Source organism: Centrocercus urophasianus, unplaced genomic scaffold, assembly GCF_019232065.1.
Source record: "Centrocercus urophasianus isolate 14NV4802_14NV808 unplaced genomic scaffold, USGS_Curo_1.0 seq_12, whole genome shotgun sequence".
Classification (NCBI taxonomy): Eukaryota; Metazoa; Chordata; class Aves; order Galliformes; family Phasianidae; genus Centrocercus; species Centrocercus urophasianus.
In genome coordinates, this window is record NW_024884364.1 from 66,644,787 (window position 1) to 66,672,171 (window position 27,385).

The window sequence follows — 27,385 nt, forward strand, 5'->3', positions numbered from 1 at the left end:
CGTAACACTGGAGAGTATAACACAAAGCCATCACATTTAAGATAAGATGGAAAAAAACAAACTCAAATCTGTGGTGAATCATTCCCAGAAAAACAAAGCATTCACCACCTAAGCAGCTCTTCAGAAATGCAGCTGTTCTTGCTATATCACAAAATGACAGTCAACATACAACACTATAGCAGTAAGCACTACCTATAAGGTCAGGTAGTGTGAATTACCATTTCCATCTAAAACAGACTCAGATTTCATGTAATTGTTAGATAACACTGTCTAAGTTTTGGGCTACTACCTGCGTTATTACTGTTTTTATATTAATTCCTAACTTTAGCAAACTCATCTGCTTTACAGGTCTTTGCTAGAAAGAAGATAAACTTTAATCTTAAGAATTTACAAGAAAAATAAACAAGAAAAACTGCTGAATTGTTAGGTTAGTTGTTCCCTACTATGGAGTATCTGATAACTAGATCATCCTTGAATATTTCTCATCTGAGAAATAGCCAGCTTGTTCTCAACAGAAACAAATACATCTTACAAATTTATTTAAGTGCAAGCTTCCTACACAAAAGACTGGTGGTTTTGTTGAGGCGTTTCTAAACCTGACTATGCTAAACACGAAGAATAAGGATCTGTCTCTGAAACCTCTGTGATCTACTGACAATAGATTTACTGAGATGACCTAAGAAAGAAACTGAAGTTAATGTTTAAAGTTTGACATGCTAGATAATTATACACATTACAGATTCCTGCACATCTTGCTTTGATTTAGATAAAACTGCTTATCATTTTTCACTCAATTTGAGACCTCAGAAATATCTGTATTGATGTTAATGAATGCATTTGTACTTATATTTGTAATGCCTTCCCATGAGACTCTTCAGAGCTATTATTTTTGTTCTTTTGTTTAGTTGCCATTGCCACTCTTGAACTACTAATGCTTAGAAAATTAAAAGATGCATTTACACTACTTATAATTTACCCTCTATCCATCATTATCTTTTTTTTTCTTTTTTTTGTGGAATTACTGGAAACGCTTATTAAATGATCACTAGCTATTTATCATTCAATTAGTATTCATCTGCATCCTCATTAAAACTAGAAAAATTCATTCTTCACCATAATATTACTGAGATATCTCCAGTCAAAAATCAATCACCTATAACTAATGAATGTAAGATGCCAATAATGAAATTCAAAGTATCATGTATATGATGCTGAGATGCATCTGAGTTGATGACATATTGTGAATATATTTATCAAGTAGTAATCAATGGTGCATCACATTCATATATGAATCTATGGTATGAAATGAAAGGGAGCCTAACACAAAATAAATGCAGACTGTTCAGACCAACCTCCTAATTCCTTCTCTATCCAGAAGAGTGAAAAAAGATCATCATATTCCTTGTTTATGTAACAGCTTTTGAACATTAAAACATGCTGAAATTAATAAAACAGAATGATTACTCATTTGGGTAGAAGCCCAAAAAACATAAGTAGAGGTAAAAGATTAAATGAAAAGAACTAGAATTTAAAACATTTGTATGCCAGCTCAAATTAATTATCATTTCAATGATGATAAAACACAGATTAGTAGCCTGTGCTTTTTTGATAAAGGATGGATTAACTATAACTGAATCAAATTTGGTAATCACAGTAAACATTAAAATCCACACAGTTTAATCTAATATATAAGCAGCAAACAGAATTCAAGTACTCTGCTACATACACAAAAATTATAAATCTGTATGTAATTGTGATTTTGCAGTTTCTATTAACCATTTTTTACTTTCATCATTGACCTAAGTCTAAAGTGCAACTTTGAAGGGTGGGAAATGCTTCCAATTGTTCTTCGAAAATGTTTTAGTGAATACTCTATAACAGTACAATCTGCACAAAATCTGTGCAATGTAGGATAAATCTCTGACTTCTCAATCTACAATAAATTAACGCAAATTCCCGCCTAGTAAGGTAATATATGGGACATCATGCATCAATCATGCATCATGCATCAGCATCTTCACTATCTAAGAAGTCTCTGAGAACTACATTGTTGATGAAGATTGGGTAAATGACTCCATGGAAAGAAGCAGCTGTGATATGAACAGGGATGAACATACATGGTTCTAGAGGTTTCTACAGGACTCTGTGTGAAGGGAATGAGAAAGTCTCTGGATCTGATAACAATGCAACAGGGCCTGCCATTACTCCAGCCCTTATGACAGACCCTGCAGTTGCTCCAACCTCTGTGAAGGATCCACAGCATGACTCCATTTACCTAGTCTCTGAGTAGCAGGGCATTGCCAATGACCTGAATAGCCGTTCTACATGCATTTTGTTTGTAGTTGTTAAGATAGTTAAAAGACTTGTATTTTTCCCTGTCTCTCAACTTGATGCTCAACTACAGTGTTACGGCAAGCATCACCACTGCCACTATTCTATATTCTACACTATATTTATATACCTAATTCTACACTATATTTGTGTTCAGTGAAATAGTAGCCAGCTGTAAGCAGGACTTCCGATGCTACTTGGGGTAACGGAAGATTTTGTGCAGTAGGAAAAAGTTGCAGCAAGGTGAAATTGTAATTATTTTGCTTTTTTAGTGTTACAGAATGTAAGCCTATGCAGGTCAGTTGACTTAAATGGGACAGAGGATCTTTCCACTTAGTTCTTCAGTTTTACGTTACTGTACACTTCTAGGGACTGAAAATGACTGCCATTCAAAGTTTAGAAATTGACACCGCCACTATGAATTTATTGCTTGGTAGATATACTCAGCATTATTGTTTGGCAGTACCTCCTCCAGCCAGAGGAGGCTCATTTGCACAGACTTTCATAGGTCATTGATGAAAATCACTTTGAGTTCTCATCTTGTAGATGTTGGCAGTACAGCACAAAATGATATTATGATACTATATTTACCATTATTTATTGCATATTGTAGCAAATTTAACCAAGTGTACATTACTTCAGAATCCCAGTTTTTATACTTCTACTGCACACACCCTTAGGTGCATCTGCTCCTACTTACTGATCATGCTTATGAAATAAATATTCAGCACACAACAGAGCCACAAGGATCAATATCTGGATTATGCAGAGTAATCTAGATGTATTTTGAAGTGCAAGGGATCTTGAAATATCCTCTCTTCAGTGGCTCATTTATCATTGCAGAGGTCGTGGATTTCATTATTACTGATGCTTTAAAAATCTTTAGGTTAATGTGCATCAAAGTATCCTACTTTGTGAGTAGCCCTCTTGTTTTACCATACATTGAAATAGGGGAAAATGTTCTGTAGTTAACAGACATGTCCTCGGGCTTTGGATTAAGTATTCAACAGGAAGGGAGGGAGGGAGAGAGAGAAGGAGGAAAAGAGGGAGATGGGAAGGAGGGAGGTAAGGAGGAAAGGAGGGAGGGAAGTAGGGAGAGAGGAAGGAAGGGAGGAAGGAAGGGAGGAAGGAAGGGAGGAAGGAAGGGAGGAAGGAAGGAAGGAAGGAAGGAAGGAAGGAAGGAAGGAAGGAAGGAAGGAAGGAAGGAAGGAAATTAGTGAGCTTAGCACTACCACAGGTCATTCCACATCTGCTACAGAAAAAAAATGGTTGTGTCAAGAGTCTGTAGGAGATGTGAACAGTAAGTAATAAGGACAGCAAATACCTCATAAATAATATTCATTGAATGAAAACAGTGATGTTAAATGTTAAGTTCTTCACTAAATATTCTTTCTTATCCTCCAAAAAATAAAAATCCTTTTCTCTTCTTCGCTTCTAACAAAAATTAAAATTAATACATTATTCGAGCTACTTCCTTACATGAATCTGAAATGACAGCTTCATTTTCCAAATAAACTCTTTTATTTAACCAAGGAAATAAGGAAATTTGACAAACCATTTCAAAATAGCTGATAACTTCCATGACTTCCATGAAAATTCTAATAGTTTGAAAAGTGAGTGTCTGTGAACCTCCCCATCTCCCTCCCTCCCTGCCCAAAGAAAACATCAACAAAAAAGTTTCAAACTATTAGTTACGTAGTTAGTATAAACAATGCCATCTACTGGCAATAGTAATAAGTAACACTTTAGGTTGGTACAACTGGAAAAGTTGCCACTTTCTTGTATTGTAATATCTACTCTACAGTCCAATGGTCATTTAAGAAGACAATCTTCAGATTTGAAAAGAGGTTTCATGTTCCATTTTTCTCTTTAATGAGTCATTTTGTCTAATATGTTTGGCAATATGTCCCTAGTAGGAAGGAAAAGGATGAGTTCGTGACTGGTTTAGAAAGAAGGATTTCATCTGTATGTACATTCCACAACTTTATAAACATACCAACATAGTTACAAAATAAACATCTTTCAAAATGAGGAGAAAAGGATATTTAGCAAGAAGACATTAGTATAGGCTAAGTTCAAACACACAGCTCCTAAGTTAGACTATCCAAAATAGGCGGAAGATGCATTTGAAAGATTCATGAGTAAATTAGTAGGGAACGTGAACCTATTAGACATACAGAAGTTGATGTTGTCTTCTATTATACAACTTTCCAAAAATGATCACTGAGTAAAGTGTTGACTATTTGAAGCAGATATTTGGACAAAAAAGTGACTTATAATGAGCAAGAAAAGTAGTTTGCAGTTATCTTATTATTATTTATTATATTAAAAATACAATAAATTTATTTAATGGCATTCCATATTTAAAAAAAAAAAAAAAAAAAAATTAGGAATTTGGGCTTTAAAACCATGTCTATGACCAGTGCAAAGCAATAAAGGAATAGATAGATAAATAAATAGATAAATAAATAAATAGATACATAAATAGAAAAATACATAAATGAAGTAAAATCATTACTGTTAGTAACTCATTTGTCTGTCCTTCTCCAATTGCATGTCTCAGAGCTGGCAGATGGAGACAGAGAAATTATTTTCATGGCAGCAATTTATTGGATCTTGTATACACCTGTCTTTCCGAAAACCTCTGTAGTAAGATAGAGGTTCTGTTTTGCTTTACCCAACACTAAGCTTTCAATTTCAGAACCTGAGAGCTGAAATTTCAGTAAATTTCACTGAATTTATTATTTGATCTAAAGTACTTAGGTTTTCAGGTCACGTCTTGCTTTATTTGTTCTCTGACGTATGATTTATATGAGAAAGTAAAAAGAACATAGACAAAGACAAATATGTGTGGCATAAAATAATTTTCCTAACAGGAGTGACAAAGCTGTCTACTGAAAGCATTTTGAGCACTAAAGAAATGAAGATGGTAAAGAAAGGGGAGAACATTTGAAGTAATTGTTCTTACTAAGAAAAACCGTAGCAGTTCCTGTAGTAGAAACACAATAATGATATTCAGGAACCAAATATGAGGTAAGAAATTACATCAATTTCTAGTTCCTCTTTGTGAAAACCAATCTCAGGAAGAGATCTACAATTCCTGGGACAAATATTTTGACTTGGAAGACTTTGTTAAGAATCTCAGCACAAGGGCTTGCTTTTAGACTGACTTCTGGACTGTGAACTGTCTTTGAACTTTGAACCAGTCTCCTCCAACTATAAGATGCAGAAAATAATTATACCTTCTGGCTATTTTCCAAGGTTTCATACAGATGTTTATTTTTATGTCCAGCAGAGACTAGAGAAAATATTTAGGTTCCTACTTGCTAATTATAGTTACCCATTACCCATTGGAAACTACAAAAAACTCCCAAATACGGCCTAAATATTTTCCCCAATTTCATTTCTCCTTAGTTGCTGCTTCCACTGAAAATATTTCTTCTAGGTTGTACTCAGCTCTCATAGTATACTGATCTCTGCAGAAGTATTTAAAAATAGGGAAATACTTCAAATCTCCCCCTATTTTTGGAGCTCACACTCTTATTTCATTTTTCTACTCAAAGCAAGAAAGCAATGGTTTATACCACCACAGGAAACAACATAATTGGGAAGGACTTTTTGTCTAAAAAATGTTGCTGATTTTTTCCAATAGGTGTTCAATAAACTTTTAAAACATTAGAGTCCTGTTTCTTTAAAGAAAATCTTTTCAAAGATAGTGATTACTTAGCAGCAACTCACAACATTTTCCTTTTAGTTTCTTCAGAAAAAAAAAGTTAATCAAATGTTGCATGTTTTTCCAAATCAGTGTTATTTCTTGTTATGAGAATTTGGGTTTCTGAAGTCACACCACACATTTCAGCCTTCCTTTCCAAAATGCAGATAATGAAAAGCAAGTTGTCTTATAGTATTCACCAGAAACCCGAAACATTTTGATTCATTATAATTTTCAGGTTGCCCAGAGAGGTTGTGGATGCCCCATTCCCGGAAGCATTAAAGACCAGGCTGGATTTTGCTCTGGGCAGCCTGGTCTAGTGGTTGGTGAGGAGGGTATTTTTGAGGTCCTTTTCAACCCAGACCATTCTATGATTCTATGATTCTATGATTCTATGATTCTATGATTCTATGATTCTATGGTTCTATGACTCAGCTCAAAAGATTGCTTCCATTTGACTTTTTCTTACGATATTATTAAGTGAAAATTTTCATAAAAGAAGAACAAAAAAGAAGAAAACAAACTACTCAGTCAACCTGGGAATCTATTAGTTTTCTGTTACACTATGCAAAATAAATTTCGAGACAGCACTGATCCATTTGTTTTACACAAGCTGCTATCTTGGAGAAGGCACAGAGCAGGTAATAGCTGCAGTGAGTTTTTGGAAAGTTGCACAGGCTTCTTTTCTTTTTCATCTTTTCCTGTGGGCTCCACAGATATCCTACCAACCACAGTACAGAAAGGAGGTCAGTCTTCTTTGTTATAACAACACCACAGTGTTTGATAGATATCTCTTCAGTAGTCAGTTAAACAGGATTGGAAATATTCCCTGTCTCCAGGGCCATTTGGCATGGAAGAACTGGCATCCGTACTGCCAAGCTCTCTTTCTCAAAGGTAGCCTCATCCATTCTGCTTGAATGTGATTGTGAATGAAGTCAGTCAATAGCCCACACTAATTCCTGAACTATAAGCAGGAATTGTTTGGAAAGGCTACTAGCTGGCACAGCAGAAGTAGACCAGCTACTGTTCTAACCATTTGACATTACAGGCAAGCAAGCTGCAGTATCTGGGGATGATCCATAGTGCTGTTTAATTTTCTAGTCTAGACATCACTGGCTAAGGCAGCTTGAGGCAGTCATAAACTACAATAACATATTCAGAACAAGGGTTCATATCAGCAGAGGTAGTTTGCCCCAGCCCACGTAGATATCTATTAATTTTATTTATAGTGTAATACAACATTATAGTTGGGGTAGATGATTTCATAAACTGGTGAGATTTATAGAACACAGATGAAGGCGTCTAAAGGTTAGCCTGATAGTCACTCTCATTAAGGACATGGGGAAAAGTAGAAACAATGACAATTCATCTTTAACAACTCAGAAATATAAAAAAAATGGAAATATTGCCTCCAATCTGAAGGTATTCTCTTTTCACTGAAAACAAAGGCTGAAATATCTCAGACTTGGATGTCTAGATAAATTTCAGAGATAAAACTCATCTAGAATATTCTACTGTATTTACAATAGCTAACATATGCTTAACAGGAGGACTTGACTTTAGTTTTACCTATGCGCAGGTAAAGAGAAATGCACTGGTGTGCATACATCAGACAGCTCTTCATTTTCAAATGACATCTGACTCACTGAGATGTTACAGTATACATACACTTATTATTCCAAAAATTTTGGACAATACAGATCTTCTTTTCAAATTTTGTGGCTATAAATAATCTCATGATTTACAGTCAGATTTTTTACAGGTCAACAAGCTGTGAAATCTAATCAGCTCTCACAGATAAACATATCAATTTCTTTTTTCTTTTTTCTCTTTTCTTTTTTCTTTTTTCTTTTTTCTTTTTTCTTTTTTTCTTTTTTCTTTTTCCTTTTTTCTTTTTCCTTTTCTCTTTCCTTTTTCCTTTTTTCTTTTTTCTTTTTTCCTTTTTTCTTTTTAATTTAAACAGAGATTCTTTTGAAATATCTCCTGTTACTGTGAAGAAACACAAATACTTCATGCATCAAAGCTATCAGAGAGATGATATTTATAGGTACTTTTGTTTCAAACACCTGCTATGTTTCTAAAAATGCAAGATGAACCTGCATGTCCCTGTTGTGCTATTCACATTGCACAAACATTCCTTCAGACAATTGACCTTGCATATTACGGTAAGTAACTTTGTCTGCAGTGTGAATCATCCCCATATTTCTGGAAATATTCAAGACATTGATAAATCTTGTCTTCAGTTTAGATAAGAAGTCATTTTTGAAGTGAACCAAGACAGAATGACAATTTTGAAACAATAAAACTCTAATCTACTTTTAAAATTATTATTAATTTTAATTGATTCTAACTTCTCAGACCAGAGCAAATAGCTTATGTTATAGCTTATTCTTACAAACAATGCTGGTATATTAAAAGGACAAGTAAATTTGATGTTTCTAAGGCATTCTTCAGCAGAAATTAATGAAATTTTTCTGCGAACCACTGACTATTGTACTTCAAAATACGCAGTTCTTCTATCTAGCATTAATAATCCATTGATTTTCTAGACTCTACTAGCACATACAGTCCACCAAAGGTGTTGACGTACTGTTGGTCTAGACAAGGTCCAACAGTTTGAAGTAAAAGAAGTCCCTGAACAAAAATTATCATCTATGTCAGAAGATACACTGTTTAGAAAAAAAGCAGAATTCCACCAATCGGAAATTGAAAGATATAGGCTAAAATCACTCAACAAGTCTGGACTACAGAAGAGATTGTGTACAGAAGACAGCTATCAGATTGAACGCCTTTCTTTCACAGACATCTTTCACAGGTGAAAGAGGTCGTCTTCTTTTGCAGGAGGAAAAATTACAGTCAAGGAAATGAACAAGAACAAGGAAGACCATTTCATATACAAGAGGAAAAATTTAATGTGTCCAAAGACTGTAGTGTTTCAGAAGCACTGACTGAGAGAATAAGGGGAACATTTCATGGGATAATGCTTACAGCCATCAGAAAAAAAATGCATTGTTCCATGAGAAGTTAAAGGAAAAATGAACAAACACATGATTCTACACACATGCCAAAAGGCATGTGGTTCAAAAACATGCAAGCCAACTTGCTAGGGAGCTTGTGCAGTTTGAGCCACCAAGCACAAAGATGTACTGCTGTATTTTGTCTCCCTTTTCACCTGTGGAGGCACAAATCTCTAAACAGTTGCCAATTAATCATTACAATGATATTTTTTTTTTTTTTTTTTGAGTTGTCAGAGAGTAAAGAGTAAAACCATAGCCAAGCTGAAAGAATGAAAAAATCAAGATAGTACACATTTACTTTTCTAACCACTAAGCAGAAAGAATGTGAGGCTGAACTACACCACATATTCCAGCTTTCAAAATTCTGAAACAGGATGTCTGCCAATAATCTGTGCATGGGTCATTTATTTTGCTCCTATTTCCTGATAGATGAAGCTACACGCTGTGATTTAATGATCATTAATATGATGAATAAGACTGACATATGAAAAAGCCAACTGATTACTTTTTAAATTTTGTAATTGATCCATGCTCATGTTAGGTGTTACTCTAGTTACTCTAAGGAATTGCTTCTACTCTTCTAAGCATACAGGCTTTAAAAACAGCAAGAAGATGTACTTAGAAACCAAACATTCCATAAAATGGACAGTTACACAATTTTATCCTAACCCCTTCAATATTGCACAAGAAATCAAGGCTGACTGATCACGAGATATCTAGTACACATGTCGTACCATAGACCGATAGAATCAAATATAACAAAATGTTGAAAGGGTATCTGAGAGGCAAATAGCCCAAACTTCTATCTGGAGGGGAGCTCTGTGGAGAGGGACCTGGGTGTCCTGGTGGACGACAGGTTGGCCATGAGCCAGCAGTGTGCCCTTGTGGCCAAGAGGGCCAATGGCATCCTGGGGTGCATTAAAAAGAGCGTGGCCAGCAGGTCGAGGGAAGTGATCCTCCCCCTCTACTCTGCCCTGGTGAGGCCTCATCTGGAGTACTGCATCCAGTTCTGGGCTCCCCAGTACAAAAAAGACAGGGATCTCTTGGAAATAGTCCAGCGGAGGGCCACAAAGATAGTGAAGGGCCTGGAGCATCTCTCCTATGAAGAAAGGCTGAGTGAACTGGGTCTGTTCAGCTTTGAGAAAAGAAGGCTGAGAGAGGACCTGATCCAGCTCTATAAATATCTGAGGTGTGGGGGGCAGAACGGTGAGGCCGGACTCTTTTCAGTGGTGAGTGGAGACAGGACAAGGGGAAATGGCCAGAAACTGCAGCATAGGAAGCTCCGCACAAAGAATGCAAGAACTTCTTTACAGTGAGGTGACGGAGCACTGGAACAGGCTGCCCAGGGAGGTGGTGGAGTCTCCTTCCCTGGAGATGTTCAAGACCTGCCTGGATGCCTACCTGTGCGACCTGGTGTGGGGAACCTGCTTTGGCAGGGGGGTTGGACTTGATGATCTCTGGAGGTCCCTTCCAACCCCTACAATTCTGTGATTCTGTGATTCTGTGATAAGTATAGCCCACAGTTTTATGCTGTGTAGCCTTTTTACATCCCAGATATAGGATATCCTATTTATCCTTGTTGAAATTCTTGTCAGACTGTCATTTCAAGCACGTCCAGGTCCACTGAACATCAGTTTCAACCTTCAGTGTGTTATCTTATATTCCCTGTTTCCTGTCATACATGAACTTGCCTACAGTGCATTTTATCACATAACTCAGGTTAACTAAGATGTTGAACAATTCTTGGCCCCCATATTAGCTTCTGAGAGGGTTATTTACCAGAGTGCTTACCAGAGGGAGTTTATTCTGATGATCATCATTCTTCCTGAACAGCAGACCAGTCAATTTTCCACCTATATAATAATCCACTCAGCCAGCCCATATCTCATCAATTTGACTATAAGGATGCTCTGGGAGTCTATGTCAAAGACCTTCTTAAAGTCAAGTTATACAACATCCATGGTTTCCTCTTATGCACACAGAAGTCAACTCATCATGGAAAGAGACCAGGTTATTCAAGCATTTTCTGTCCACAGTAAATCTCCATGTTTTCAGCTTATAGACAGTATTTTATACTTCACAAACTTGGAAATAGCTTCCAGGAAGGTTTTCTTTCTTACTAGAGGCAAAGGTTAGGCTAAACTAAATGACCTGTAGTTCCATGTATTTTCATAATTCTTCAATAATCATTAACCTTCTCCCATTATCAAAGTTTTTCATAGGTGAAAGAGGACAGCTTGACAATGATAGTGGCCAAATTCTTCAGCATTTTTATATTCATTCCATCTGGTCCCATGAATTTCTTTACGTTCAGCTGACTGGAATGCCCCCAAACTGTGCCTTCCTCAGGGAAGGAGCTGTTCCGAAATCTTAAGTTTCCCTTTTATTATGTTGGCCCACTATGCCAGAGTTGGATGTTGGTGATACTGCAGTAGAGGTTGAATCTTCCTACCAATATTCCATTACATTTTGTTGCCATGTGATAGATGACAGCACAGGGGCAGTCTGACAAAATTACATCTGACATGAAAGTGCATATGAAACAAAGGGGAGTAATCAAATTCCTCCATGCAGAAAAAATGGCACCCACTGGCGTTCATCAACACTTTCTGAAAATTATGGAGACCAAACAATGGATGTGAGCACAGCGAGATGGTGGGTAGTGCATTTCAGCAGAGGTGGCAGTGAAGTGTCATTTATGCTGGTGCTGATTTTTAAGAGTGTGGTGTTCAGGCTCTTGTTCATCACTGGCAAAAATGTATAGCTAATGCTGGTGACAGTGTTGTAAAATCATGTTTTGTAATGAGAATTTGCTCTGTTGAATAGCGTTATTGTGCTCTTTGTATACGCTGTAGTTCCCACGGAAGTAAATAGGAGACATTATTTTTGGAGTGGCCAACGTTGCAGGCTACTAGTAACCTGGGAGGCCAGATCTTACCAATTACAAACACGAAAAAAGTACCACAGTATTTTCCAAACTCTTAGTTACTAAGGTCCCTGATCCATTGAGCAGCATGCCCACATCTTCCTTTGTCTTCCTTTTGCTGATATGTTCATAGACACACTTCTTTCAGCGCTTCATGTCTCTTGCTGCTCCAGCTCTACCTGAGTTTTGGTTTTCCTAACTCCATTCTTGCTTTCTCAGCATATGTTTTTCCCAAGTAATTTATCCTTGTTTCATACTTCTGCTTATTTCTTTTCATACTCCAGCTCAGACATGTTCAATAGTTCATACATACTTGACCAAAATAAACTGTATTCATACTTTGAGAAGACTGTCCTGAATATCACCGTCTGTATTGAGCCCTTTTATCCTACAGGGCACAGTGTTCTGTCAAGTCGCTCCCTAAAGAAGTGAAGATTAGCTCTCCTGCACTGCACTGCAATTTTTCTCAGTTCTTTTCAATGCTTTTAAACTCCACTGCTGTCTGCTGCCAGTGCTGTAAGCAGCCATCATATCCCTGTATCCTTGTTCAGCAGTAACAAGTCCAGCAAAATATGTCCTCCATAATGGCCTACACGTGTCATGAATGTGTCTTTTGATTATGCCAGAGATCTCCTGGATTACTTGAGTTGTGCTCTCTTGATTATCCAGGAGATACATCTGTGACTGAATTTGCCACTAAGTAACAAAGCTAACAATATTGAGATTTCTTTCATCTCTCTGCAAAAGGCTTTATTTAGATCTTTTCTTGATCACATGGTCTGCAGAGACCACATAACATTTGTTAGTCTGCTCTCTGATCCTTACTCACAATAAACAACATAAATAAACACTCATATAGTCATGTCATTACATAATCATATCATATATAAATAATTATGCCTGCATATATCATAACCATCAAAACAGCAGAATTTATTTTGCCCTGCACTGTCTTTCTTACAGTCAAGAATAAAATGAAAGATATTTGAATCAAGAAAAGCTATATTGGAAAAGAGCAAGTCAAGTTATTTTCATTGCAAAGAGGCATCCATGGCAGTTACTCTGCCAGTCATAAATACTATTCTGCTTCTTTTATTTCACAGCCCTAATTCTTAAGTGTCATCCTAAAATAGACATATTACTTTTGCTCTGTGCTTTGCCTCTTCTCATACTTCCCACTCTGAAAACCAGTGGGAAACTTCAGTACATTCATACATTCTATTACAATTTTTTTTTTGAGAACCACTTTACTCTTGTAATATCATACACATCTCAAACACTGGCGACTTCCATCACATCCTGCTTCCACCAGAACAGATTTAAAAAGCCCTTAAATGGAGATAAAGTACTTCCTGAAGTACGTATTTATTTTTGAGCTATAAACACTGTAAGAATGGGTTCACTGCAGAAATGAAATGTTCTCTTGACCTACAATCCTCCCTTGGTTCCTCTGCCCCTACTTCCTGTCTCCTGAAAAGGCAACGGTAAAAGGCGAAAAGAATAGCAACCAGTGCTGAAGGTGAGTCACTGATAAATAGGCAGTATTCTCTAGAGGAGCAGTGCAGCATCGGGACCTTGAAAAAATATTCTTACAAAAGGGCAATTGCATTTAAAAAAAAAGGAAATGGGAAAAGATAAAATATTCTTAGCATGTCCAGACTGGCTTTCCTAAGTAAAGGCAGCTTCATGAGAATCTTGTTTCAAATAAAGAAGAAAGGTTCATAAGAAGCTGAAGAGCCCGAATCAGAAAAACAGTTTAAAATCCATGATCTGAACTACTTATAGACAAACCTTTTCCTACTCCTTCAAAAAACAAACAAAATTTGCCCATAATTTTTTCTTTGACATCAACAGATTATACAAGAGGACTTTGGCATGTCAGTCCAGTACATAAGAGTATATGAAATTGTATAACACCCACTGTCATGACAGCTCATCTGGCGTTACAGTACTAGTATTGAAAGAGTGCCTCTCTGCTTGAAGCGTGCAAATGAATAACAGAGCTTAGTCTCAAAATTGATGAGATGAAAAATATAGATGTTTACTGGGACTCATGACTTGCATTTAAGTTCTGTTCTTGTTCATAACATGCTGCCAGACTGGCTACTATAGTGCTTTAATTAAGACCTCCTTCAGAATGCAGAGGTCATGCAAAATGAATGAAAACAGCAGGCCAAATTTAGAGATGATGTATATTGGAGTAATTTGCACTTCAATTAAACAGAACAATTTGCAAAGTAAGAGGCTGCAATAAAGAGCTAGTAGCAGGGATGGTAACTCAGATTTTAGGACTGTTTACTTTTCTACTCTAACTCTATCCTGTCATATATAACATAACATATAGTATACATATACATTGAATTACTCAAATGGCAACTTCCCCTACCACCTTTCTTTATCAACTCAATAAGCAATAATTATTAAAAATCTTGTTTTTCTATAGATACTTAATAGAAATACAAATTTTTTTTTGGTTAGTTTTAGTGATCTAGGAACCCCAAGGTCTTTGATATCTACACTCAGAAGAAAAAAAACTGTGAGGTCATAGCATTTTGGTAAACAAGGCTCCATTGTCAAAAGCACAGTAGTTCCCATGATCTCGCATGTTCCAGCAGCAGCCTTTCTAAAGCATCATCTTGTAAAGATTTATGAGCCAGAGAGGTAATCAGCTGTGTGTTACCATATTACAGCTTCTACACGTTCAAAAATGTTGAGGACCTGCTGAACAATGTCCTCCATATATTTCTATGAAGCTATAGTAGTTCAAGATCTAAAACTCCAAATTATTTACAAGCTGAATGCTATTTATGACCAGTCCTGTAAAACATCACAAAGGTCAGAAAAGAACAGCATAGTTCCCTCTGCTTTTAGGCTATTCAGTGCATATTTCTGTATCTAGTTTCCACTCACTACTGTTGGTACACAGATGTAATTAGATGCATGAAAGCTTCTCTTTTCTTCTACATAACACAGTAGAAGTAGAATCAATTAGAATTTACAGTACTTGCTGTGTCAGCCAAGGCTTTGATGACTTATGTTTGAGAGTAACACAGAATGTATAATATACAACAGTAAAACCAGGATGAACCAAAAATGATTAGGAATTTGTAGCACACAGTGGGCAGCAGCACTATTCTTTGGGGTTATCTTAGTGTCCCTTATCCCTAGGATTTGTTTCTAGACTTCAGGAGATCCTGTTTACCATAAGGCAGGCATGTTCAACCAGCAGCCCATAGATTACACATACTTGGCCTGGGCACACACCCATCTCTCAGCAAGAAACCATCAGTGTGCTATCAATGTTGTTCGAACCTAAACCAGCTCAAGTAATGGCAAATAACTGTATACATTTTGATGTGCTGGCTAAATACTGTTCCATGAACAGCAAAAAACCTGCAGCTGTGCTTTCTGTTGTGATAAAGAAATCTGAGAATAGGTTTCAATACTGCTGAAAAAATCTTTTTTTTTTTTTATTTTTTTTTTTTTTAATTTATTTGCAACTCCATATTCCGTCAGCATAAATACATGAACTGCAAATTTTCAAATTGGATGCACGGTGTAACAATCAGGTGACCAATTCAAATATTTGACTGTTTATCAGATTTTTACAAGCCCTCTGTTGCCAGAAAGAAATACTAGTGTGGCAGCAAAGGCCCATGCATTCCATTACGTTTTGTTGCTGTGTGACAGATGACAGCAGAGGGATAGTCTGACCAACTGCTGTCTGAAACGAAGTACATATGAAGAAAAGGTTTGTCATTGAATTCCTTCATGCAGAAAAAATGGCACCCATTGACATTCCTCAGTGCTTACTGAACGTTGATGAAGACCAAACAGTGAATGTGAGCACAGTGAGGTGGTTGGTGGTGCATTTCAGCAGAGGCGACAGTGACATTGGATCACCTCTACTGGTGCAGATTTTTACTACTGCAGTATGCATGCTCTTATACATCACTGGTGAAAGTGCATAGCTCATTGTGGTGACTGTGTTGAAAAATAGCTTTTTTTGCAGCTGAGAAGTTGTTCTATCAAACAGTGTTATTGTGCTCTTTGTATCTGTTGTAGCTCCCATGGAAATAAATAGGAGGCATTACTTCCATTGTGACCTATATATATGTGACCCAGAACAATTCCTTTCACTCAGTGTGGCCCAGGTAAGCTGCAAGGTTTGACACCCATGTCATAAGGAGCCTGTAGTAATGCCTAGAGGAACTTTCTCACTCTTTCATTAAGTCAGTCACCCATTTATAACTCTACGCAGGGAAGAAACAGCAAAGTTACTGAAAAATGACAATGGTCAAAAAACTTTCAAAGTGCTGTATAACTTATGAGATCATAAAATTAATCTTTTGAAAATGAGACTTTAGAGAGTTTGCAAAAATAACAGTTTTCAGAATAAAAGAATTGTATTTCTGATGTTCAATGCTAGAGCACAAGCATAAAGGGAAATTTCATAGATAAAGAAATAGTCTTATTCTCTCCATATGAAAAATAAATAAAAACCGTTATAGAAGGGAGATTAAAATGGCAAAAGACAGTACCAATATAGAGATTTGTCATTTATCTGTCTTTGGATGATTGCCACGGTATGGCTGCCTTCACTCAAGATAAGTGACAATTACAAGATCACTAAAAAAAAGGAAGAAACCTCTTAGCTAGTATTCTCAAAACCTACATTTATTGTATCATTTTAGTGTATAGGAATTCCCACTTACACCTCAGTACGTCAATATAAAACTTAGTTCTACCTACTTAAAACAACTTAAAAATAAAAGACCATGTATATTCTGGGCAGCTTCTTTGCTCTCTCCACATGCAGACCAGAACCCACAAACAGCTTGTTTTTCTTGCGAGTGAGTCACGAAACAATTTATTTTAGAAAGCTTTCTTTTACAGTGCTTTTATTTTTAATCTCCCTTTATCTTTTATTCTCCTTATTGAGGTTCTGTGACTTATAGTTAAGGGAACATGAGATTCTCAAAATCTGGGTGTCACATGCGGCAAATAACTTTCCGATTTTGAAGAATATAAAGCTCCCAGTGATCAAGTCCTTAAAATCTCCAACAATATTTACAGGCGGCAAACCATTAAAAATAAATTTTAAAAAAAAAGAAAAAAGAAAAAGAAAACCACAAATCCTCTATATTCTTCATGAATACATGTTTGGGATTTGCATGTTTTTGTGTCAAGGGCTTGAGGCATTGGAAGTTACATAAAAACCTTATCTTTTATTGTACTTGATATATACAGCCTATACTGGCTGAATGATGAGTTTTCATAGGAATTAAACATATATATTCTTTCAGCTGTACGGGGACTTACTTAATTTTTATTTATTTTCTTTTTAATATTCAGAATAATGTGGGAAAAAGGGGAATTCAGGAAGGTCACTGTCAAAAAAAGACCAAAACAAAACCTAAAGTGCTTACGGACAACAACAACAACAACAACAACAAAGAAAAACAAAACAAAACAATCACAAAACACAGCAAAATACAGATGATTAAGCTAAATGATCACCTTCCTCTTTTTCCCTTCTAATACCCTAAACAAAATGATTCATAGAATTGAATCAAGATAACAAATTCCATTTTAAAATTGCATTTTTTGAAACTATATTTAGAATATTTTTTTCAAAATTTAAAACAAACAGAAAAATATGAATTGAATTTTTATTCATACTAAACTTGTCATTATGATGGTCTTTTTTTCTCTGTTATTTGACTCAATGCATGATGATTATTTTTTTTTTAAACTGAGAATACATATTTCAGTCTTTGTTATGCAAATCATGTAACTGTCTCCAAATGCTCAACATACACAACGCAGCAAATGAGGAAATAAACATTCAGCATCCAATAAGAACAGGACAACAGTCTGTATTAAAACACAAATATCAAAAAGTAATAAATTCCAGTCTTGTTTCTTTTAGTTATAACTAATGCACTCACGAACAATAAAATGTTCAGATGTACACATTTCAACTAATTTGTACCCAATAATCCCTTTGATAATTTTTAGCAATAGTAGAGTGACTTAATCCTGTGGAAAATTCTAAAACAATTAATTAAGAAAAAGAAAGCAACAACTGCTGCTATGTGTTTCTTTTAGGAAATAGTTAATGCCGCATTTACTAACTTATGAGTTGTTACACATTTACAGGAAGATTAAAAATATCATTATTACTGTGCTAACTTAGCTTGACAGCCTAATTTCTGGGTATGTTAAATAATATTTGTGGAGGAAGAAATTGCAAATGAAATCACATTTAGGGTCAAATACAATAATTCAAGACCAGCTTTAGACCTTTGCCAGCAAATATTTAAGTGGGCAGAATTCGTAAAATCTTCAATTATAAGTTCTAGTAAAAGTTAGTGTTATATTTACTTTTTTTTTCTTCTATTTATGAAAAACACATTTCACGCTTTGACAGATGAAAATTAGCCACAGCATTTTACACAGACTGAAACTGGTTCCATTAAAGACTGAAAAGAACAGCTTCATGTTTTTAATATACCTTTATCAACACTTAACTGCAGCAATCTTCCAATCTTCCTTGAATAATCACATAACAAATGTTCATTCACTGTAGAGTCATAAAATAGTGTGGATTGGAAGGGGTCTTAAAGATCATCTAGGTCCAACCTTCCTTCCACCTTCATATTCTCTACTACCTTCTAAAAACTGAACAGTTATGCAAGTTTTACTTATGCACACTGATCCAAGAAAGTTCACATTTGTCATTACTAGTAATCTTACATATTTGTAAAAATTATTTTATTGGGAGTATAATTTGAGAGCATGAAAATTCTACCAAGAATGTCCTTACCTCTTCCAGAGCAAGGTAAATTAGAATTTCCTTTGCATTTCTTCACACTTTCCTCAGCTGACAATGGACAAGACCGTGGATGTTCACACTTCTTCCCTGTCCATCCCTCTTTACAGTCACACTTTCCGCAATTACACTGTCCGTGACCTTTGCAATGAATATAGCTAAAGATTAGCCTCCAAGCTGATGATAGGCATTAAAACCTGATGATGAAATTAACTCTATCAAGTTTCTGGTTTCATTAAAGAGTCAGTCTGGCAAAAATACAATCAACTCACTATATCTACTTTTTTTCCTCACAGTAACTTGCATATCATGTCATCTAAGCTGTATTTCCTTCATTTGTTTTTTTTAAGGGATGTTTTGCCACTTGTCGCAGACTTCTCATGTAAAAAATTTGTAAAGGAGTTTACAGATATGCATCTCATTGTCTGGAGACATAGGGCCATCAAAAGCAATATTTCACTTACCTTTCTGATCTTGTTTGTTTTTCTACAGCAGTTGCAGCATATTCTCCAAGTACTGTGCCAGTACATCTTTCATATACTTCAATCAATGTTATCTGCTTGATTCAAGCAATTCTACACCAATTCCAAGTCTCAGCCTATTGCATTCTACTATATAACAATGTGCAAATAACAAAATTCTCAGCATAATCAACCCTCAACTCCATAAGGAGAAATGTGGTTTTGGAATCTCCTTAACTAACTCAACTCTTCCGGGCCATGTCTGAACATAACAACATAAATGCAACTTTCACTATGCATACTGAGTTCAGGAAAAGCAATCAATAAAACAAAAGCTTTTATGGATTGTTTCTTTAAATAAGGGTGACAGCCAAGTAGTTAGAGATGGAGCCATCCTAAGAATTGAACCTGAAATGCCTACTAGCCAATTCATTTCCTCTATCTGAATGCTAGCGGAACCTGATGAAGTAAACTCAAGTTGCCCAGCTCCCTTCATGATGAGCCCAATGCCCTTTGCATAAAGCTGTGGTATTCTGACTATACAAAAGCTTCCTTGTACAAGATGGAGAAAACTTGGGCACTAGCAAAAAAATTTCTTGCCACAAACTGAAATATTTATTCTCATGAGAAGTGACTGCAGGTTAAATCCATGAGACCTATCTGGTGCAAATGTGGGAAGTGGGATTGTTTGGTCTGGAGAACAAGAAGCTAAGGTGTAACTTCAATAGTCTACAACTGTCTGAAAGGAGGCTGCAATAAGGAGATTGTCAGCCTCTTCTCTCAGGAAACTATGGATTTCACTTGCAAGACAGTAGCTTCAAGTTATACCAGGGAAGGATAAGATTGAATATTGGAGAAAATTTCTTTGTGGAGAGAGTGGTTAGATATTGAAATATGCTGCTTGGGGAAACGTTTGGAGTCTCCATCCCTGCACATATTTAAGAGGCATGTGGATGTGGCAATAAATGACATTGTATAGTGCTGGCAATTAGTAGGTCAGGTTGGTGACTGAACTTGACGATCTTAACTAGATGATTTTGAAGGTCTTTCCCTCAATGACTCTATGATCTTCCTTCACACTGTTCATATAGCTGCCATTCACCGGATACAGGACTTCAAAGCACTGATTTATGTGCACTTGCCTATGCAGCTCTTTCTTGAAAATCAGATAAATATTCCTGTCATATCTCCATCTACCAATATTTGAAACTTAATATTGCCTTATATTACATTTATTAAACATATTCACTTATCAGTTTAAAGGGAGAAATAGAAACAAGCATTCTATAAGTTGTCAGAGTAGTCCCTGGGCTACAGGTCTTATTAAGCTCACAATAACAATTTTTCACTACTTCAGTTATCTGTTTTCCTTGAAAAGTGTTCAAAGCCTCCATTTCTGTTCCTTGCTTGCATGTGTACCCACTGACAGGCTGCAAATTGGACATATATTCTCTTATTTAGATATGCAATAACAAATAAAATATGATCAAATTTAAATTGTCCCAATATAGGATATACATTTTAAAGTTTCAGTCATTCTCCAATTGATCTTAGACTGTATTGAAGACAATAGTATTAGAAAGGAATTGTGCACCTAAAAATAGTTCATATTTATGGAGGCAAAAAAAAAAAAAGTCTTAAGAAAAATTTCAAATTTAAAAAAAAAATGTCTGTTTTAATAATATTTTTTTTTACAGAATAATGTCTTCGAGTTAAAAAGGCCACCCCTCTAAGACAAACAAACAAAAACAGCTGAAGCTTGTTGTAATTAAAACTAGGGAAAATGAGAATTGAAGAGAAAAGGAGGAACAGGATCAGGTCATTTGTGGACTTTTATTATAGAGATACACATAAATTCTTTGTTACATTTTTCTTACCTGAACAGAAGTCATCAGAATATCTATCATACACTGCTTTGCAGTTTCTTTCATCACACTCACAAGTATCTCCATGAATATCTCCCCAGTCTCCAGTTGGGTCCACATCATGACAAGTACATTCCCCACATACACATGTGCCTATGAAAAAGAAAATAAGAGAGACAGGGATGGAAAATTAACTGAGTAATTTAGAGTATTAATTTTGTTGCAAAAATTCTCACCTGTTAAATTTTGCTTTTGTGGGAGTGTAAAGTCAAAACTGCAAATGTTAACCATGACTGTTCATTCAACTTCAATGATTTACAACTTTCTATTACTTAGTAGTAATACTTCATACAGGCAAGTTGGCTCCAAGTTTGTCTTTGCCATAGATCCTCATTAGGAGTCAACAAAATATGTAGTGCACAGAATAGAAGACATCAACAGTAATTTGCCCTGACACTAATAAGAATATAAATCAATGCTGTTTAAAAGATTTGGACTTGGGTAAACTGGATAAATAGTTGATTTGAAAGCATAAACATTTATACTAGAAAAAAAATCCAAATTTTAATCCAACTGAAATTGAGTGGGAAGTAAAACTTTACCTAACAAGAATACAAGCACAGATTTACATGAAAATGATACTTTTTTCACTTTTCCCAAGTTCATTGCCCCACGCTGTTGTTCACAACAGGAAGGAAAATGTTATACATGACAGATACTTCTTCTGCACAGCCTTACTGATACAGAGAAAGAACATACTGATTTAGGTAAAGTCAGAACACACATACAGTTTCCTTATTCGTAATTTTAAATATGATTCTGCTGAGAGGTCAGCAGGTACAAAGTAGCAGCCTAACTGTATAGGTGTGTGCAGTCCATTTCTTGGACAGAAACGACACTTTCCTGCTATTCCACCAATGCCATTGTCTTCTTATTCAGATTAGTCTGAACAACATAATATGTTTGAGAAGAACAGGACAGAGTGATTGAATGGTCGACATGTGCGCTGTCTCTAAAAAGAAAAGGACTACACAACTGTGCATGAATGACTGTCATATGAAGCCTGTCAAGTGCCAATGCCACCAGAACAGCTTTCAAGAAATTTGCGTCAGAGTATTGATAATTTCACAATTCAGTGACCTTACTGAAGGAGGGAGAAAAAGAACAACAAAAAAAAAAACATAAATTGAATAAATACTTCTGGAGAGTGATTTATTCTCACAGAAACAACTTCAAAGTGAATTTAGATCAAATGTCTTGGATATCAGAATGCAAAGCACCATCCCTTCAAAGTTTAAAAAATCTGAAGTTCGAATCTGTTCTCTGACGGTTGACTAGATGGTTGGTGAAGAGATACAAATAATTTACCCATTTTAGCACTGAGGTAAGCTAAACAGTGAGACACGTTTCAATATTTAAGTTTAGAATGGGCAAGACAAGATGAACTGTACCTATATCACAGTGTTTGTCAACACAGAAATCTAGGTAAATAGGATTAAAGAGAGTAGAAACACTGGAAAGCAACTTTATGTAGTCAAAAGCCTACTATATATATTTTTAATATGGATAAAACCACAAATAGATGAAAAATATATAAACATCACATTGATGTATTTTTAATAGAAGTTTGCAGCTTTTCAGAATGCTACTAGACTATTCACCTTCATTTCTCCCACGTAAAATGTAAATGTAAAGAAATACTTGTGCATTAAAATGTCATTGTTCTAATTTCAGATTTCATTTGACTAGAAATTATTTTCCTGATGCAAATAGAATCTGAAACACTTCTGTGTTTATTTTGTCCAGAAATACATAATTTTTTTTTTAGTCCCAAGACTAAATGAGCTTACATGACCTCAGTATGTTAGCCAATCTTTCAATTTCCTCATGTTTAAGAGAAAAGAATTTTCTAAATGCACTCAGGATAATTAGAAGTTCATATTATAGGAGGTTTTGTCAGTAGAGATTTTTTAAGAGAAGTATCAATGAGACAAACTTATCTTCTACTTTTATTCTCTATTATATAAACAAACAATAACATGCTCTTTTAACTCTTCCCTCAAAAAAGCCAAATACAGTAGCAGGTATATACTAATCTTACTTTGTTCTATTTTTGTTGTTGTTGTTTTTGCTTTCAAAAATCAGAATTAAACAGATTTATAGACAAAAATTAGAATTCTGGGACTTGATGCAAAGAAAATCTAACTTAGAAATATATTGTGCCAAATCTACCCTTCCAACTCCATATGTGTTCCACAGAACCGTTACTGCACACTTCTTTGTTGCTCTTTCAAGTAGCATTGGGGAAAAAAAAATGGGCTTGTGTCTTTGTTTTCTCAAGCTGTGTGTCCTTATTGTTCTTAAAGAGAAGATTGGCATATTGTTCTGTTGTTTATAGCACTGGTCCATTCAGAGACAAGTATGTTAATATTTGATTTAGCAGGAAGAGTCTCCCACCAGAGCTGGTGCACTGAGAAATTTTTCTGCTCAGTCTTACTACAGAAACGAAGTATGAAAAGAACTTTATCGTCTTGGGTTAGCTTCATCTAAAAATGAGTGCATAGATACAAGTTTATCTTGAAACACAGATATCCAGCCACTCAGTTGGAAATACATGCTCAGATTTAAATAAGTGAGAACAAACTAGAAATCGTCAACAAACATGACCTACGTCCTATGGCAGTAAGTATATATTTTATAACAAAAGCAACTTATATGAATATGTGTAAAAGAAATGCACGAATGACACACCTCTATTACTGCAGATTTTGCCATCTGGAGATGTGCATCTTTTCTTGATCTCCCAAGGGGTGATGTCACACTGGAATTCACATTTATCTCCATGCCAACCAGCCTCACAGTAACAGTTTCCACAGTAACACTGTCCATGGCCTTAACCCAAAACAAATTTTATACAGTGAGAAAGAGGCAAGTTCATAAGAAGGATAAGCAATGTAACTGCTTTGATATTTTTACTTCTAAAAACTTTTATTGCTGGACTCAGAATAGAAACGATTTGTAGACTACGTGTCTACTTCAAGTAAAACAAAAGATACCTGCTCTATACTTTTCAGCATGTCTACAGCAGAGCGTATTTTCATTTAATCACAGATCTTTTATCAATAAACGCTGAGAAAAATACTTTCTTTTTTTTTGTATTTGTAATCATTTTTTATAGGTAAATTCTAAAGACAGCAAATGCAATAGTTAAAAGTTAAGCAGATCTTTTAATATTAAGTTGGGACACAATTGTCCACAATATTGTAACTATCTAACAAAGCCCTCTTTGTTTTCAACTCTTCAGATAATTCCAAAAGAGACTGTAAAACTGATTTACTTCAAACTCTGAACTGTATGTGTCTTCTCTTTTTACCTATCAACAGTATTTTTGAAGATGGATAAATCAGATCATGAAAGATAAGAATTAGTAAAATGAATGTTTTAAGTGTTCAAAAGCATTTTTAACAAACTCCTTTTATCCTGGGAAGTTACATGTGTCATCTAAGACTTCATGAAACAGGCTACCAAACATTTTATTTCACTAAAGCACTTCTACCACATATCTCAATGACAAAACAAAAAAACAAACAAAAAAAACCCCACCATTTAAGTTCAGTTGCTGCAACTCCTACTAATCTTAAAGTTATACGTTAATTTCTTTACTAAAAGGACACAGGATCAAGTCAGTATCTTGTTCTTTTTCCTCTCAAGTGTGTTGTGTAGTAGACCTTGTTGTCTCCTTCAGAATACAGTCAGCTGATTTATATGTAATCATTAACTATCATAGATTAAATTTAGAACATTGGGATACATTTTTTCCTGTTTTTGGAATTGCACATAGAATTTTTCTACAATTGTTAGGTGACAAAACAATAATAGAATACTCACATAACTAAGCAATCAATACAGTTTATAACACTACATATTATCAATAGGTTGTTCTCAAACAGCAGACAAGAAAAGGGAATAAATGATGGAGTGAATTAAGTTATTGGCAATTCTTGAAGATTAAAACATCCCTGCTTCATCTTTCACTCACAGTTATATGTCCCCACATATGAATTAAATAATACAATTTGACTCTATCACTTGCTCTTGACTGAAGATAAAGTTGCTTCATTAGAGCACATAGCCTTAGAGACAAAAGGATCAGGATCAGAACTTAATTTGCTAAAACTTTATGAAAAAATTGCTGCAACTTCATTCCAAAAATTGTATAGCTTCAAATACTTAGTGAAGCAGAAACAACCAAGTGGCCGAAAAATTCAATGACAAGCTTGATATGTTGTTGTAGCTGTGCCTTGCCTAAAAAATGCTTTAATTAAAAATACAGCCCACCTGTGTAAAGCTTAAAATGCATGTTATCCATATCTAAGATTTCCACTGGAAGCTTTTCCAGGATAAAATTCCAGCTCACAGCTGCAGGCCTTAAAAATATGTGTATAAATATAAACTTCTGATAATTTATTAGCTTGATTCCTCCTCAGTTTGTCTTTTTGAAGGCAATTGCAGTCTTCAAGACCTTCCTATAGCCAGAATGCTTCGAGGGAAATAAAGAGTACATAGCAACTAAGTAGGTGCTGCACATAGTAGGAAAGCAGAACAGTCACCGATTAGGTTTACTCTCTGTATGGGATCAACCAGGGACCACTGCTAGATAAGTAATGTTTGCCTGAGTTGGAACACCATTTCTTTTTTACTTTATAAATAAACCTGAATTATTACTATGATGGAAATCCTGTGGAAGGAAAGGATGGATAAAAGATATTAAAATAAACATCCAAGTGGGAGAAAGAAACCATAACTAGACATGGGGGAAGGGTCTGGTTTTTTCTTTGCTATAAAACTATGTGCCTTTGATCTTTCAGGTCATATGCTATCCAATTTTTTTCTAATTAAATACATTGTTTCTGTGCTGGAGAGGTTCATCTTAGAAAGCAAAGCAAAATCTAGCATTCATACACTAAGTGTATAAACTTTTAATCTTACAACAACATAAGCAAGTAAAGGGTACCTATTTTTTTATTATTTTTATTTGATTTTTATTTTGTGAATTTCCAAATAAAGTATAAAAGTTTTATGTGCCGATGAATTATACCTACCTTTTTGTCTGTGTACATCAAAATACTTTGATATCTTTATAACATAAAACTAATTTTCTTAAGACATGCATCTGTTTTGGAACATGATGCCAGTGGATGAAACAAGGTGAAAGAAAATACTAAGAAAAGCCTAACAATGTCAATCAGCAGCAACACAGATGGAGATAAAAGCTTACAAAAACTGCAGGAGAATTTACTGGAACTAAGTGATGAATTTGTATCACAGTTGGTACCGTATCCATTTTTTACAAGCAAATAAATGTAAGCTGGATCATTAGCACTTAAATACTATTGCCTTTCACTCATTTTATTTCAGGTAATTACAGTTCCTCTGCTCATAGGTATGGACTTTAGAGGACCATTCTACATACTCACTTCCATTTACAATCCGTACCTAATCCCGTGGGGAAAAAATGTAGTTCTTGCTCCCATAAAGGGCACATAATTAAATACCATTGTTTTGTTCTCTATGTAAGCATTAAGACGGATAAAGATTTTATATTCAATTAGTCTGCCTTTTTACACATGCATACATGCAGAGTATACACTATTATCAGAGAATGAATATTCTAAGTGGTGTTCTGGGTACAGCCATATGCACACAGACACTGCATATGTATAGCTTGTAAAATATTTGTAGCAACTTTCATTTCAAGAACAAATCTCCCTATTAACATATGCAACAGCATTTCCAGTGCTAGAAATGGTGCGTTTTACATGGTATTTAATTGCTAGGTTCCTAATTTATAATGAAATGAAAGCACAATATGAATTTTATTTGCACTTCTCACAGCAGAGTTCATCCTATTCTCTTCTGTTTTCTACCACAGATGAAGATTTTCTTCATTTGTTCCTTTCACGTTTTACCTCCTGAATTGCTTCTGAGCTCTCATCTCACATTCATTCTCATTCCTTTCTAAATTTTGCTTTCTTGCCCCAAATTCATTATAATGTTTTTCTATTTTTCTCGTTTTTTTTTCCCTGACTTTCCCTCTTACGGTCATCTGTGAAAACATTCATGTTACTTATTTTCTACCAAAGACAGCTGCAGTAAGGTGTGAAGTACTCCAGTAAATTATCTCCTTCAGAAAGAGAAAGATGTTAAAGGACTTCTTCCTTCTCTCAATTCCTCTTTA

General features: G+C 35.3%; 1 protein-coding gene across 1 annotated transcript in view; it reads right to left on the reverse strand.

The window, feature by feature from the left end:
* ITGBL1 (integrin subunit beta like 1) overlaps positions 1–27,385 on the reverse strand; it is a 125,361-nt gene that overhangs the window by 42,250 nt on the left and 55,726 nt on the right. The window contains exons 5-7 of the mRNA XM_042810434.1: positions 23,899–24,039; positions 21,160–21,300; positions 18,816–18,962 (exon numbers count right to left, since the gene is read on the reverse strand). Of these exons, the coding sequence (XP_042666368.1) occupies positions 18,816–18,962; positions 21,160–21,300; positions 23,899–24,039 (429 nt within the window). The remainder of the gene's footprint in view (positions 1–18,815; positions 18,963–21,159; positions 21,301–23,898; positions 24,040–27,385) is intronic.